Raw genomic sequence first — 16,746 nt, 5'->3', positions numbered from 1 at the left:
GCAGTTGAGGAAACAGAAAATCAGTTTAATGGATCTGGTGCCAACATCAGCACCAAGAAAATCAAACTCTGAACTGTAAGTTGGTGCTATGCAGTACCTTTCAACATCTGGCTCTACATAACCCTTCTCCTTATTACTCTGAATTCTTATTTTATTAGGAAAACAAACAAATACACACAGTGCTTCAACTTCAGAAAGAGCAAAGAAGGCATAAGCATGTGCCCCCTCAAATCCACGGGAAATACTTCCATCGCACTAAACTGGCGGTACCACAAACCGGTCAGATTCTAAAAAAATCGTTACTGCAAGTGTAAAACCAGCAATGCCATACAGAGGTGAGCAATTCCACTTGGTTCACGGGACAGCTCAAGAAAATACACCTTTACTCCTATTCCAGCCACGTCTGGCCCGGCACCAGCCTTTTACTCACACGACTCTGCAGGCTCAAGCAGCTGCATTGACGAAACCGGGTTATTTGACACTAGCGCGCAGAAGTGTTTTACGGGCGCAAGGACAGCAGCCCCTTCTCCCAAGGCCGCACCGGCCGGGCTGCGACGCCCGAGCCTTCCCGCCGCTGCCTCTGCCGGCCGCAGCATCCACACGGGGCGGGCAGCCCGGTGCCAGCCCGGCGGCGGGGGCAGGCACTGGGCCCCGGGGCACCCGGCCGGGACAGCCCGTCCTGTACAGGCGCATCTATGCCTACATACACGTATTTATACACCGCGCGGACGGGCGCGGCCCCGCCCCGGCGCGGCTCCCGCTCCGCCCGGCCCGGGCGCGGCCCGCCCCGCCGGCAGTGCGGCGCTTCTGCCCGTCATGGCGGCGGCCGCTCAGCTGTTCCGCGGGGCCACCCGCGCCGCTTGCGGCTCGCCCGCCGTGGCTCTGGCCCTGGCCGCCGCGGCGGGCCGGCGAGCGCTGGGCTCCGCGCCGCCGGGGCTGTCGGCGGGCCGGGGGTGTCGGCGGGCGGCGCTGGCGGCGGCGGGGGCGCTGGGCGGGCTGGGGCTGGGGCTGTGGCGGCGGCAGCAGGCCGCGACGGCGGCGTCCGAGGAGAAGGACGAGGATGAGAAGGAGGAAGAAGAGCTGCGGCAGCGGTTCATGGCGCCGCCGGTGAGCGGGCTGCGGGAGCTGCGGCGGCGGCGGCGGGAGCTGCGGAGCCGCATGGAGCTGCTCATCATGGAGACGCAGGGCGAGGTGTGCCGCGCCCTGGCCGCGCTGGACCCCGGCGCCTCCTTCTCCGTCGACACCTGGGAGAGGAAGGAAGGTACGGGGGGGGCCGCGGGGGTCACCCCGGGCACCCCGGGGGGGCGGTAGCTCCGGCGCGGGGTGACCCAGGTGTTGGCAGGCGGAGGCGGCATCAGCTGCGTGCTGCAGGACGGCGAGGTCTTCGAGAAGGCGGGTGTGAACGTGTCCGTCGTGTTCGGGCTCCTGTCCGAGGAGGCAGCGCGGCAGATGAGAAGCCGGGGGAAGTCTCTCAAGGCCAAAGACGGTGAGGGGTCCGGCGGGCAGGTGGGCGGGGGGGACCGGGATGTGTTCACCCGAGAGTATTCCCGTGCGCGTACTTTGACATCGGAATCTGGCCTTCGAGCAGAAGGTGAGGAACGGCGGCCTGATCAAGGCTCAAGGGAAGATTTCATTTGTGTCGTGGTGGTTTCCAACCAGGCAGCCTGGCAGGTGGACTTTCCTATCTAAAAATCTAGGTATCGGTGTTCTTCTCCCGCTGTCTTGCTGCTTTAAGCAATGTACTGTAGCCACAGGTTGTTTCTCAATGACAGTGTAACTCAGCAGTGAAACAGCACAGGAGTTATGTACCAAAGGGGTGGACAGAGAGAACCAAAAAGACCTGAAGACCAAAGACTAGAAGGCCAAAGACGGGAGACGTGAAGGCCAAAGACGGGATTGGACTAGATGATCTTTCAAAGTCCCTTCCAATCCCTAGCATTCTGTGATTCTGTGACTATTCAAACCACATACGTGTAGCAAAGGATAATTGTGAGGACTGGGGGTGGTGGGAAGCCTTAGCAACGCTTTATGTTTTAAGCGATCATCATCTAGTGGGTGCTTATGTCAGGCTAGACATGAAAAAGAAATTTTTGACAATGAGGGTGGTGAAACGCTGGCACAGGTTGCCCAGAGAGGTGGGAGATGCCCCATCGCTGGAGACATTCAAGGTCAGGCTGGACGGGGCTCTGAGCAACCTGATCTAGTTGAAGATGTTGCTGCTCATTGCAGGGGGATTGGACTAGATGAGCTCTGAACGTTCCTTCCAACCCAGACTATTCTATGATTCTATATTGTTGCATTTTAGGACAAATACCAAAAAAAGCATTTAGTCAGGTGCAAAGAAGTGTGTGGATGAGAAGTAGATTGCAAATTGATCAATAATTATGGTGACCCAACATGAGAAATTTTCTTGTAGCAGAACAGTAGCTTGAAACCTCAGGAAGTTATTTGAAAAACTGAAGGTTTTCTGTGCATCTTTTTATCTAGGGAAACTGCCTTTTTGTGCCATGGGTGTGAGCTCTGTTATCCATCCAAAGAACCCTCATGTTCCAACCATGCACTTCAACTACAGATACTTTGAAATTGAAGAAGCAGATGGTAAGAATTTTAATCCAATGAAGTGCGTATGAAATGTGTGACTCCACATGAAGGAAGCATGAATGTGTGGTGAGAGTAAGAGGTTAAGAACCAGTCCAGGCTTGTTCCCAGCGATGCCAAGAGTCTGTTGCGTAGCACTTGATGTCTTAACCTCTGGGTCTTCCTTTGTCCATTTGTAAAGTCAGTGTGATGTGTGCATCTGGTACAGTAAAGCTGTTTGCAGTTGATGTTTTGCAGCATACACTGCGTGTTTCAGACTGAAGTTAAAGCATAGCTTTAGAAAGCATAGCCTCAGAAGCCGGGAGGATGTAGTCAGAGTCAGTGGTCCAAAATAGTGAACAAATGGTTTTCCATGCTTTGAAATTTGTTTCATGTTTTCCTGAAGTCACTGGTCACTGCACTACTTTGAATTCAAATTTTTCCTTGTCAGTGTTTAGGAACACCACTGAATAATGATTTTGTTTTGTATTATAAAAGTAGTTACTAGTTCTTGGTGAATGACTAGCAACATATTTCTGTTCGGAAGTTTTTTTTAAAAATGTTGCTGCTTGCCTCTCTCCTGTAGGAACTAAACAGTGGTGGTTTGGTGGTGGGACTGACCTCACTCCAACTTACCTGAATGAAGATGATGCTGTTCATTTTCACAAGACTCTGAAAGAAGCCTGTGACAAGCATGATCTGAAGCTGTATCCCAAGTACAAGAAATGGTATGTGGGGAAAGATGCGCTTTAGTTCTTTTTGAAGAGTATCAGCAGACCCTAATGAAAATCGGCAAATGTGCACTGGGACAAAATGTAGTCTAAAACAATCTGTTATTTACAGAGGCCTGAGGTTTTTTTCAAATCAGAGGGCTGACAACTAGGATCATAAGTCCGCAGCCTGAATAAAAACCAAACTGACTCTGCAAGGTTTTATAAGCCACAGACTTCACTAGGCAATTTAAAAATTCCTTTTAGCTTCTGCTGTTAAACTAGGACAAGGCTTTTGCCCCATGGACTTGCACTAATTCTTCTTGTAGTGAACTCATGGTAAATGTGCATGACGTTAGTCAGAGCTCTGGGACCAGTGCTGCAGTTCTGAAAATCCCATTCCAGTTTGACCTTTAATCCCCCCCTTTTTTTTTTGCCAGATAGATGAAGGAGCTTGTCCTTAATGTAGAAGCTTCATAGATGGAGCTGTACTTTTTTCCAGTGACACATTCACTGTGAGTTCAACAGCATATTCTCTAAAAATGGAAACTTTGAATATTCTTCTTGAGCTGAGAGATACAGGTGATGAGATCCTTCACTGCTGAGCAGGTGGTTGCTGTTCTGTGTCTGATAATCCTATCTGCTACAAGCTGTGTATCCAGGAAGGAGGAGTGACCCTTTTGTAAACTACTGGCTCTTGTCTGAGGACAGGAGATAAAGTGGGTGTTGTAGCTTGGGTGTGAGCCACTTAGAGAAGCACATCTTGTAACCTTAAGACTACAGTCGTGCTCTCTGAGGAATTTTTGCATGGTAGTTCAGAGTGTCAATGGTCAAGTTGTTCGCAGCGTCAGAGGGGGTTAGAGAGAAAGATGCCTGTTCTTAGTCTGCAGACAGCTCAGGGGAGGACTAATTGTATCCCATGAACAAAGGCGGTTTTCTCAGTCCTAGCACGAGTATTTGCTGTAAGCAGCAGCTGTGTAGGGACATGTGGTTCTCACTGTCGGCATAGTGTGAGTCTCCTCTGAGCTTCTGCTAATTAGCGTTGCCCCTTTTCCCAATGTAAAAACTCTTGTTATGTTTACCATGTGGTCTTCCTGATCTAGCTTTAATACTTTCATCAGGCTTGTTCTCTTTTGCATTTCTGACTCACCCTTTTCTCCTAACTCTTCTTGCTGATATATATAAAAAATGAACAAACAAACAAAAAACCACACCAAAAAAAAAATCATCCCAGTGAATAGAAAAATAGTATAGGTTATCTGTTATATATCCACATCTTTCTCGCTATGGCCATGCCACTTTAGTTGCTTGAGAACAGCAGCTCTGTGGATGGATACATACATGGAAAATGAGTCCTAAAGGAAGGCATGGTTTCCCTGCTGTTGATGGTTTCTGCTTACTACATCGCTTCCATTTGTCTCCCACGTGAAGACTTGCAGAGCATGGCTGCCCAAGCAAGCAACTATAAGCAAGACAAGGTGTGGATACAATGAATCAGTTAATTTATAGTAATTGCACACCTAGACACTCCCAGTAAATGCAAGAGATTAATTGCCTCCCTGTTGTAGGATAAGCCGCACTTACTCCTTCATAAACTTGCACGTGAGTAATGAAAAACCACTGCTAGAATGACTCCAAGTTTAACTATCAAAAAGCCTTTTTCCAAGGAAGGCTGACTCAATTTTGATTTTTCCTTAAGTGACGGTGGCTTTCTTATCTGGTCTTTGGTTTATATATACTTTAGTTTTGATGCAGAAAACCAGTTATTTCACCAAATGGCAAAAAGAATCAAGAAATTATCTTCCAGGTTTATTTTGAATTAATCTGAAAGCTGTACAAAAAAATGGGATCTATATATAATTCTGGGAATGAAATCTAGAAAGAGCTCTTAGGGTAAAGTTTTGAAATCAGGTGTCCCTCCTCCTCGTAAGCAGAGAATATGGATTGGATCACTCCACATGGAAGCATCTGCCATGGTATTTGAGTGTTACATGTCCAGTGGCTGTGTGGTGATATGTAGCTTTGCAGAGACTGTTTCATCAGAGCTTTTACCGTAAGTGAAGGCTGGAGTGCTTTCCAGATGGTGCTGTACCGTGCTGGCTCTCTGCAGTCAGTGAAGCAGTGTGGCAGCCATGAGCCAACAGTGTCCCTGGCAGCCAAGAGGGCCAACCATGTCCTGGGTGCGTCCAGCACAGCATTGCCAGCTGGGCAGGGAGGTGATTGTCCTGCTCTGCTCTGCACTGGTGCGGCCTCACCTGGAGCACTGGGTGCAGTTCTGGGCGCCACAGGATAAAAAAGATAATTAAGCTGCTGGAGAGTGTCCAGAGGAGGGCCATGAAGTTGGTGAAGGGTTTGGAGAGGAAGCCGTATGAGGAGCAGCTAAAGTCACTTGGTTTGTTCAGCCTGGAGGAGACTGAGGGGAGACCTCATGGTGGCTCCAGCTTCCTCACAAGGGGAGGAGGAGGGGCAGGCCCTGATCTCTTCTCTCTGGTGACCAATGACAGAACCCGAGGGAATGGCAGGAAGATGTGCCAGGGGAGGCTTAGGTTGGACATGAGGAAAAGGTTCTTCACCCAGAGGGTGGTGGAGCACTGGAAAAAGCTCCCCAGGGAGGTGTCATGGCCCCAAGCCTGACAGTGTTCAAGAAGAGACTGGACAATGCCCTCAGACACATGGTGTGAACTGTGGGGTTGTCCTGTGCAGGAGTTGGACTCGATGATTCTTGTGGGTCCCTTCCAACTCGGGACATTCTATGATTCTATGAGCTGGCACTGCAGGAACTCACTTGTCATCAATATTTCACTAGTGCCATGTTGTGCCATGTAGCTGTTTGGAGTTCTGTTCATTTCTTTGAATATTGTGAACCATATTTTTTTTTGTTTGCTACCTCTTCTAGGTGCGATGACTACTTCTATATCAAGCACCGTGGCGAGCGAAGAGGGATTGGAGGCATATTCTTTGATGATGTGGACTCTCCCTCCAAGGAGGAAGTATTCCAGTTTGTGAAGAGTTGTGCCAAAGCTGTTGTGCCTTGTTACATTCCCATTGTGAAAAGGCACTGCCACGACTCCTTCACACCAGAGGAAAAGCTATGGCAGCAGCTTCGGAGAGGACGGTGAGTACTGAAGAAGCAAAAGAATACACAGGAGGTGGATTATGCTGGTGAGAAAAAAATGAGCTAGTTCTTCATGGCTGCAGGGTTTGTGTCCTGTTGCAGTGTGGGTAAGTTTGCGTAAGTGCTCTACAGCTTGCCAGGGAATTTCAACATTTTTGTGTAAAGAAGTGGTTTTGAAACCAAATACTGGATTGTTGGGGAGGGTGCATAGAAGGTACTAGCACACCCTCATCTGTATCTGCCACTCTCTCATGACGCAGCACGAGCAACCCATACAAAATGCCACAGTTTCTCTGCAAATCCTTCAAAAGCCAAGAAAAGCTGCTGCTTTGTAACAGGAAAAGGGGTGCGTGGTGTCCTGAATCCCACCCTCTCCTGCAGCCCAGTGATACAGGACTGCGCCATGACATGGGGAGCATAAGGGTGAGAGAGTCATGCTTCCTATCTAGTAGTGAAGCTAAAACCCAGAAAGTCGTGGAATAACTGTACCCAAGAGTACTTTCGACTTCTTAAATATATATTTATTTTATCTGATCTTGATACCGAAATGAGGACACAGTGAACTCTTTGCGAAGGAATAAAGATACAGAGGGGTTTTGTTTTTCTGGCATGGTCCAAAGTCACTGTAACTTAAAAGACTTTTGAGGATGCTTATTAATATGAAGAACTGTTAATGCTGCAAAAGCTTAAGTACATTGGTAGATACAGTTGTACTCCTTTATCTATGTCCTGTGATTGTGTAAGCGTATGGAGAAGTGAGAATACATGTGCTTTGTGCAGAAGTCTTTAGTTTCTGCCTCTTTTGCAGAGAAATCTCTCTGATAGTGACATAGAGAAGGCATAAGCATTCAAGTTTAGATCACTGGCCTGTAGCAATTATTCAAATAAGCACATATGCTTAATTTGGTGAGGCTATTCCTAGGAGAGTTGGCCTTTCAGAATCCTCCTAAAGTTGCACAGGGGAATAGCTTCTTTTGGTTGCAGCCTGGCCTGGTCATGAGGTCCACTTATTTCCCTGGATCTGTTTGCAGGTTACTGGGCTAGGCTAAGCTCTCCACTTCTGCAAACAGATAAGTACTAATACCTCAGTACTGGTTACTAAGATAACCCCTGCTGAATTGTCACTGCTCTGTTCCTATGCTGGAGGCAGAAAACTGTCTATTCTGGCATTACAAGTCCAAGCCATCACTCTGAAGCTGTTGACTTCTGCTGCTTTTCAATGCTTTCTGAGAAAGAGAAAATCTTGTTTTGACCTTGCTGCTTATGTGTCTTTCAGCATGGAGGACTGCACAGCAGAGATTTTCCTGTGGTCATTTCCAGTTCCTTTAAGGCTCCTCTTATGTCCGACACCACCACAAAAAGGAGTACTAGCATAACCAAGCCAAACTTGGTGTTGAGCTTGCCAGCAGCCTTGAGGACTAGGAGAAATAAGCTAGTATAGCACCATGCAGAATGCTCTCCTTGAATAGTTGGTATGCTCTCCTCTGTTACTTTTTATGCATTGTGGAGTGACAAGGTCCCACTTACATTCCTGTGCAAACAATGCTAGAGAACAGTTGGCTCCAAACCAGGGTTCATTCTGACACCCAGCACATCAGAAAGACAGGCTGATTTTGTTTCATGTCTGCTGGTTGAAGAAAGCGCAAGCAACTTCTGATAACAAACTTGTTTTTTTGTTGCGTCTCTCCATAGGTATGTGGAGTTCAACTTGGTTTATGACAGAGGTACAAAGTTTGGCCTTCTGACACCAGGGTCAAGAATTGAAAGTATTCTCATGTCTCTGCCACTGACTGCAAGGTAAGGGCACAGATATGTGGAGTTGGGAGGTAGGCACTATACTTATTAAAATACTTCATAGGATTAAATCAAAGCTCTGTCCTGGTGTCCAGTCTCTTTAACAGTGGTTAGTTCATGCTTGATACAAGAAGTGGCCAAATACATGCAGATACTTCTCTGGTTTGCTACACTCACACAGTTGCCCGTAATGATGAAAATATCTAGAACATAGCCTAGATATTTTCTGACAAGAAAAAAAAAAAAGGTATTTTTTGTGCTTAGTTCCTCCTGATAGATTTCCCCTTCTTGCCCCATGGGTTTTTGTTTAGTAGCTCTTTGAAACCATGCGAGCTTATGGCAGTCCTGACAAGCCTGTGGTAAGGAAGTTCCACAGTTTAACTGTTTGTTGTGTGAAAAAGTGCGGTTTTGTTTTCTACTTGCACCTAATGACTTCATGTGATTTTTTTTCAGTGAGTAACCAGACTTTCTTCCTGTTCATTTTCTCCATAATAGTCCTTATTTTACACACTTCTGTTTTTTTCATTATTTTCCAGGCTGATTATTTTTAATCTTTGTGCAGTAGCTGTTCCATACCTTTGATAACATTTGCCACTTTTCTCTAGGCTTAAGTTTTCTATTCCCTTTTTGAACTGGGGATAAGGAACAGACAACATAAGCTATTAATGTGTATGTGTATCCAAGACGCAGGTGTGCTGCTGATTCATAATTATGTTTAAGTTCATTATTCCTTCCATAATCCTAATACGCTGTTTGCTGGTTTTGGCTGCTGCTAAGCACTGAGCTGGCTTTTTCACAGAATTGTTATGATGCCAAGGTCTTTTCTGGACAATAAAAGTTAACTCAGCCTCTCAGCATGTATGTAACCTTTTTCTGTGTGCATCACTTTAGATCAATCAACAGTGAATTTCCCCTACTATTTTTTTGCTCAGTTGCTTGGCACGATATATTAACAGTTTTCAACTGCCTTTTTAGGTTTTAACTGGTCTTGCTTAATCTTGCAATATCACTGCCATTTACTGCTTATGCCCCTTTTTAGGTTGCTTTTAGATATGCTGAGTAGCACAGGCCCAATCATGAATTTCTTAAGACTCCATTAGTGATCTCCCTCCACTAGGATAACTGATCTTTGCGTACTAGCCCTTTACCGTGAAGGCAGTCCTGGTCATACCATAGAGCTTTATCCTACTCTCAACACCAGATGTATGCCACACCTGGTGGTGTAGCACAGTCCTACCTTTTTATTTCATTGCTGGGATGATCTGGTTTTGCTTGTTTTCATCAACATAAATAGCTCTCTTAACAGCATTAATAGGTCCTTCCTGGGAAAAAAAAATGGAAAAAGGTTGTACCCATCCCTTTGTGATTGCTGACACTTCTCTTCTTCTGTCATGCCTCTTAGTTGCCTTTCTAGTAACAAGTAGTCTCTCATCAACTTTGTTTTTAAAACCAAGATTTAACAAGGACTTACAGTGCTTCCAGTCCAGGTTCTTGAAAAATTTGCCCTGGGTGGCTGGAAATATTGTGTCAGGATCAAATGATAAAATTTGAAGCTGGCTGTGTACCCATACGCAGGCACATCGCAAGAAGAGCCAGAGGCCACGAATGCATTGCAAAGAGCAATTTTTCTTTTAGTTACCTCTCTACTGGGGGATCTCCGAAGTCACACCTGAGCTCCCAGGCAGAGGTGACACAAGCGGGGACGCAGGCGCTGGTGAGTTCAGCCCTGCTGGTAGATCACTGGGCCTGCTGAGCTCGCCTGTATTTCAAGGCTTCAGGCAGGCGCAGCCTCCTGCTCTTTCTCACAACAAAGCAGGAATCTCAGACATAGTGATAAGGTGCCTAGAGTTTCTCACAGGCCTATGTTATCTAACACAGAGGTTCTACTCATCAAGCACACAAGGCCAGTAAAACAATTAGTGTGATGCATGTGCTTTTTCTACAGACAGCTGCAAGTCACTTTGAGCGTATTTACATTTAACTAACCTCCTTGCCAAATCTTCCGCTATGTTCCTATACACTGGCTATTTCCCTTAGGACTTGTATCCTCTCTCTCTTTTGTCTGAGTTCTTTTTTGGCTCATCTTCCTCATGACACTATTGTGTCACAAGAAACTGCTAAAAGATCTTTGCAAATAAATCTGCATGGATTGTGGGGTGGGGGGCATTGCTCTTTCTTTTTTCTAGTCTTTCCAGAAGTTGGGAAGAAGATCAAGCTAGCATTTCTCCTGTCTCTTCCAGTATCATTGTTTGTTTTTATTGAAATTAATTATTTGTAGCCATATCTGTCTACTTGACGCAAGAGTTATCAACTGTGTATGTAGCTTTGCATCCTCAGAAAAGACAACTCAAGTCCAAACACAGCCTGGTGTGGGAGAGGTGGCAGCCAGCTGGGCAGTCTGAGTGAGTTTCCCCTCTCCCTGCAGGTGGGAGTACATGCATACTCCTCCGGAGAGCTCGAAAGAAGCAGAAATCCTGGAGGTTCTACGAAATCCCAAAGACTGGGTGCACTAACACGCATCAAGAACAAGACGGACTGCTTACACTGAGCCATTATGAAAGAACAGGAATGCCTGCAAACCAGTTCCTTCAAACTGCTGTTGTGTGGCATTTTTAGTATATTTATACTCTTACCTGGTGCCTTAATAATGATGTATAATTGTTATAAATTGCAAATATGTGAATTCTCTATTTAAGATTGATCAGTTAATGTTGTCACTCCTTGTTGATATTGGCTTGTGAAGGACTGGTGATACCCTCACAGGACTACTGTGCATGCTTAAGAACTTCCTCAGCTGATTTGTTCGACTGCAAAATGGTAAACTACTGTGTTCTCCCCATGGAATGAAAGCATTATGTGTGCCTACTCCTAGAATATGTTGGGATGTTTTAGATTTTTTTTTTGAAAGAATAAAGGGAATATTCGATATGGTTTTAAACCTTGAAGTCTGCTTTCAGGAAGCTGTGAGAAAGGTGGTACTTAACTATGTGGTTTTTGAGGCTATATAAATTAACTCGACAAGGGAGGAAAGTGGTTTAAAATGTGCTGTGAGATTCTGGGTTAGGGTCCCAATCTCACCTGATGAGAGCGGAAGACTGGCTGTCCATTTTGAGGAGAAAATCTTTCAGCCCTGCACATCTCAGCTGTGATCAAGACAGCCACCTGTTTGGGGCCAGCTCCTCTGCCAGGAAGATCGGGGGGCAGATCAGGAAGCTGTTTGGTGTTGCCCTGAGGTCCTCCAAATTGCACTTCACCCTGCTCCCAGCCCCGAGCTGACTATCCATGTTTCCCCCCCGGCACGAACCTCGTCGAGGACCCCCCACGGGGAAAGGTGGTCTCGTCCTGTCCCGTTCTCCCCCAGCCGCCTAAAGAAAAGGCAGCGCCTCGTCCCCTTCCGGGAATCGAACCCTTGTCTCCACCGTAACAGGCGGGGATACTCACTACTACACTACCGAGGAGTGATGTGGCGGGCTTTCTGCCAGGACGTAATGTGACGTCACCCCTGGCGAGCGTCCGGCGCGCCGGTGGCCGCTGTCTCGGTGCGTGTCCGAGGTGAGAGGCGCCCGGCCGGGCCGGCTCGCATTTGCTGCCGTCCGCTCACCGAAGTCAAGCTTCCCCGTCGGTTACGTGTTCGCTTCCGTGTTACACTTCCTCCTCAAAAAGAAGCAAAATCGGAACATCCAGGAAGAGCCAGCGATTTTCTCCCCTCCAGGGGGGGAAGAAAAGCTAGATGGCCCGTACGGGGATCGAACCCGCGACCTTGGCGTTATTAGCACCACGCTCTAACCAACTGAGCTAACCGGCCACTCGTGCCCGGTGCATCCGCATGCATGAAGCTCAGGCGCTCCCACGGACACGCTGCGGGTGAAACCCCCGCCCGCAGCTGCTCCCGCGGGCGCCGCGCCCGCTCTTTTTAAAGATGACTGCGGCAGGCCGCTTCAGGGGCCGCTGGCAAAGCGGCACCGGCATTAACCGGAGTGACGTGACTTGCTTTAAAACGGAGACTTCCAAAACTTTCATTCTTCTTGCGCTCCGGCGGCCCGGAGCGGCTCGGCAGGGCCTCGGACAGACGTGCGGCTCCCCCACCGAAACAACCCGCCACGGTCTCCCCTTTCACACCCCAAGCGTCTCCCCGCCGCGGGACGCGCACGCCGCTGCTCCGGAGCAGCTCCCGATCACCTTCTTCCCTCACGGGGCTCCGGGATTTGGGGAAGAGCAGGAGCGCTCCCGAATGTTAAAAGGCAGCGCCTCCTCCCCGTCGGGGAATCGAACCCCGGTCTCCCGCGTGACAGGCGGGGATACTCACCACTATACTAACGAGGAGCGAGATATACACTGGGTTCGCCCCGCCGAGCCCCAACAGTCGCCTACGGGACACCACCCCACCACCCCCCGCTCCGCCTGCATAGAGTGCGAGGTAACGGCGACGCGAGGGCGGCGGGGTGTCCCTCTGCCAAACCAGCTGCTCCGACGTGGCCAGGGAGCCGCTGGAAGGCCGGGCCATGAGCCAGCGGAGCAGCTTTGGAAGGGTGTGTGTGCGGGCAGGGGTGTCTGTGCACACGCTGGGGTGTCTGTGCACACGCTGGGGTGTGAACCCCTGAAACGGCAACAGCCAGTCTGAAGGAAAAGGCAGCACGGAGTGCAGACAGGCTCATTTCCTAAAAGCTGTATGATGATGAGCCCTGTTTTCTACTGTGGTGAAACCAACAGCTGCCAGAGGAAACTCTGAACCCTTTCCCCAGCTGGAAAGCCAATTAGATCACTTGTAAAATCAAAGCATTATGTAAAAAAAAAAAAAAAAAAAAAAAAAAAAAAAAAAAAGCAAATCATAGATAAGAATTAAATACCTCTGAGCCTGTGAAAAAGTTGTAAAGCAGGAGGACATCACCAAATTCCAAGACCTTTGCTTCACAAACCATCAGTGTGAGTGTCAAGCTCCTCGGTTATCTTCTCCTTTGGCATTTCATTCGCCACTAACACTACCTACCATAAAATATGTTAATAAAAAGACAAATAAATAAAGAATAAAAAGGAAGCGAAAAATAGGTAACAGCTGCACAGAGAAAGCATACAAATGTGTCATGATAATGCCAGAGGTTCCTCAAAACCAGGCAACATTTAACACAGACATTCCACCAAAAAAGGTTGCAAAGCTGCACTAGAAGACTGACAAATGCATGGTATGAGCAGACGGTCATAGATCTGGCGTAGAAAATCTGGAGTTAGAAAGGACGAGGACAGGAGGCATCTGATGGAACAAAGAGCAAAAAGACCCAGACATGGATTAAAAAGAAAGAAACACAGACAATAAAGGCTTCCAAGTTGAAAAAGCCTAATTTATCAGTGAGATACAGGGCCTTAAAAGAAAAATAATTGTGGGCAGTCCACATAAAATAATGATTTAGTTAGCTGTGGACCTGGAAGAATCTGCAAAAAGCCACATACCTAAGAAAAGCAAACCTGACGTGCTCCAAATTCAACAGGCTGTGTTTTCCTTTTGTGGCTGCCCAGCAGCATTACGAGGTCACTAACACTACTGGTCCCCAGGACTGCAGGTTTTTGTCCATCGAAGAGACCCTAGTCCTCAGGAAGCCGATCAAAAGGTTCTGGGAAATAGTACTGAAGCAATACAGGCGCTCCAGATGCCAGATGAAGAGCACCTGTCATAAGCAGAGTACAGATTTTAAACTCCAGTCTGTCTCATGCTCTCTTGCAAACACACTTTACAAGGATTTTGTTAGAATTTTGAGATCAAGAAATGTCATAACAAAATTAACACTAGTCAGAGAAGAGAGAAGCTGTAAAGTCTACTTTATGTTTCTGCTCCTGTGAGTAGACCTCATCTCGCTGTAATTTCAGAATAATGAACTACTTAAATTCAAAGCACAGAACAGTGTAATTCTACACTTTCACATCCTTTGTCCTGATGCTGACAGCCAAATAAGTTTGAACACTTGAATTCATCACACTGAAATTTTGTGCTTATTCTAGGGGTTCTTGAGCACAAAATACAATGGTAAAAATAAGTGAAAGCACATTGTTCCAGTAATATCACTGCAGAAACAGGGAAGTGAAGGAAAGGTAAGAGAGAGCAAAAATTGTATGTCAGCATCAAACTTTTTTTCTCAACAATTAAGTTATGTGAAGAAATGGGAAGCCACTGTACCTTTCAAAGACAAGAGCAGCTTCAGAAATCCCTGAGCCACGTCTTCCTTCAATTCATTTTTATAATGTGCTCCACTTTCAACCTGCAGAAGGGGCTGAACTGTTGAATAATATCCAGGAGACAATCTGCTTCCATTTTCCCCTGCAAAACATACACTCTTTACCATAGTACACTAGGCTGAAAATTGTTACAGCTCACAAGCTGATCTGCATGCAGACAGGACACTGCTGCCTCACAGCCAAACCATTGCTCAGGATTTTAAGGGTAGTTGACTAAGAACAGTAACATTTTCAGCACGCAATTTTAATCAGATGCTCTAAGCTTGTCTGAATCCTCACTGACATTTGTCCTCTTAAAAACAAAAAACAACAAAACCCATAAAAACCTCCACACAAACCAACATGATATCCATAAGCTTAAGAAATACTTAGATATCTGACAATTATGTCCTAACAAATGCCCTTAAATGCAAACCTAAATACTTAGCCTGACTTTCCCAAAAGCTGTGAGGAATTACATGAGGAAGTACATCAAAGACCAAACAAAATAGTAGCTTTGCCCCTCCTTTAGCACAGAGACAGACAGGGTTGGTCGACTTTTTAGGGATCAGGACTAACCCCAGACTTCTATCTGCAAAGCAGTGGCTTGTTCTCCAACCTCTGCTAGCTTTGAATGAAGCCTGGAAAACTATTGAGGGCTTGTGCACTGAAAATAAAGCTCAGTCACAAAAGACATGCTGAGCTACCTGGAACACCAACCAAAGTGAGTCCCACCACAGGGGTATCAGCATTAACAACCTGAGAACCGCTGGGATAAGACCTCCTCCAGAGCAGGAGAGATTGCTCAGTAAAGAAAGAACAGCTGGGAATTTGCATGCTGGGAGCCAGAAGATTGCAAGTCTAAGCACAAGTGCAACGCAGTGCTTCCCAGTAATGTTATATGACATATACACATGAAACCAGAAACCTAATCTAAAAGCTTTGCTATTTGCTGAGTTTGATGTGCCTGTGCAGTCTTTTGATCCATCTGTGTTCATCCTCATCTTCATCCTCATTTACTGGCACACAAGAAGAAATGGCTGTTATTTGGGCAATCACACTTGATACATTAGTTTCCAGAACGGAATATTATAAAGAACAGACAAGTCAGAATTCTTTTGAGAACTGACAAGCTATTATTGAAAAAAAGCAGACTGGAAACCAGTTTATTACCTCAGTTCAGGAAATTCCATGTTAGCACCGGGACAAATAAGACTTGTGTCTTTCTGCAAGACAACAGGTCCTTTGCAAACTGCCTAGGGATTTCAGGAGTAACTCAAGGCCTTTTTAAAATGCACTTCAATGTTTACCCATACTTCAAGAGTGGAAATAGATTTTAGCCCTCATGTTTGGTTAGGAGAGGGTCTCTTGGCTTTAGTCCGATAGTCTGCGCTGCTACTTTTTTCCCTTACCACATGAAGAGGTTCAAATTTTCCAAGCAATACAGGTGTTTTTGCTGCATGTTGCCACACAGATCAAACAAATCTAAAACAAAGCTAAGGGAATATATGAAATTATGTGCTGTTTATAAAGAAATAACATGACTGAATTCAAGTGTCTTGTTTTTGCTGCCGCATTTGCCTGTGAATGCTTTTAATGAGAAAGTGCAATGATTTGATGTACCTTTGGCATCAGAAGAATGTTGAGCTGACAAGCTTTGTGGTCTGCCTTCCGTGTCACCTGACCTGCTCTGAGAAGATCTGAGGAAGTTTGATTCTGTATCTGTCTTAATGGGATCCGCTGTATTTAGCCAGCATGAGTTTAGGTATCTTCCAAAGGTACTCTTCCACTTCGCAGACAATCTGCAAAGCCTCACCTCTGTCTTTTCACACTGCCATATTATTATCCCAGATCTTTTTCTTTTTTAAGTTCTTCCTAATTTATTGTTCAATCAAATACAATTTTTCAACAAAATTATGAAACAATTGTTTAACTATTTTAAAAAATGCAAGAAGCACATTTTGTATTGCTTTTATAATATATAGATATTGTGTGAATATAGTTCAAAATAAATTTCACTGTCTTTCAAGATGAGAAGGATGCCAAGGGAGAGGTATATATTCTTACTTTTCCTTTCTTAATTATGGTACTTTGCAGATAAGTGATCGTGTCCATGTAACTAATTTTTGTACTTCAATTTAGCCAAGAACTCTTCTACCAGGTACTTCGGAGTCTTAGGGTTTTCTGTAACTATAATTTTGTATTATATTCTCCTAAAAGTTTTTTATTTTTATTTTTTAAATTATGATAATTTATAGTGAGTCTGTCTTTTCAGACAAATTTATAGTTTTATATGTTGTTTTTTGTCAACTACACGAGTGATTTTTTTCATTTCCTTTGCAGTAA

The 16,746-nt window shown here is 45.9% G+C and overlaps 1 protein-coding gene and 2 non-coding genes across 3 annotated transcripts; 1 reads left to right on the top strand and 2 right to left on the bottom strand.

The window, feature by feature from the left end:
• The first annotated feature begins 789 nt into the window (after window positions 1-789).
• CPOX (coproporphyrinogen oxidase) lies at window positions 790-10,886 on the top strand. The gene is made up of 7 exons (XM_065631477.1): window positions 790-1,261; window positions 1,343-1,486; window positions 2,488-2,598; window positions 3,164-3,305; window positions 6,184-6,402; window positions 8,095-8,199; window positions 10,622-10,886. The coding sequence occupies exons 1-7, from the start codon at window positions 817-819 to the stop codon at window positions 10,707-10,709; spliced, it is 1,254 nt and encodes a 417-aa protein (XP_065487549.1). The 5' UTR covers window positions 790-816; the 3' UTR covers window positions 10,710-10,886.
• A 1,041-nt stretch (window positions 10,887-11,927) lies between these two features.
• Window positions 11,928-12,001, bottom strand: TRNAI-AAU (transfer RNA isoleucine (anticodon AAU)). Its single transcript has one exon. It is a non-coding gene; the product is annotated as a tRNA-Ile (tRNA).
• A 446-nt stretch (window positions 12,002-12,447) lies between these two features.
• Window positions 12,448-12,519, bottom strand: TRNAD-GUC (transfer RNA aspartic acid (anticodon GUC)). The gene has a single exon. It is a non-coding gene; the product is annotated as a tRNA-Asp (tRNA).
• Between the last annotated feature and the right edge of the window lie 4,227 nt (window positions 12,520-16,746).

This window comes from Caloenas nicobarica, chromosome 1, assembly GCF_036013445.1.
Source record: "Caloenas nicobarica isolate bCalNic1 chromosome 1, bCalNic1.hap1, whole genome shotgun sequence".
Classification (NCBI taxonomy): domain Eukaryota; kingdom Metazoa; phylum Chordata; class Aves; order Columbiformes; family Columbidae; genus Caloenas; species Caloenas nicobarica.
Note: the sequence above shows the minus strand (reverse complement) of the source record. Positions and strands in the feature narration are given on the sequence as shown.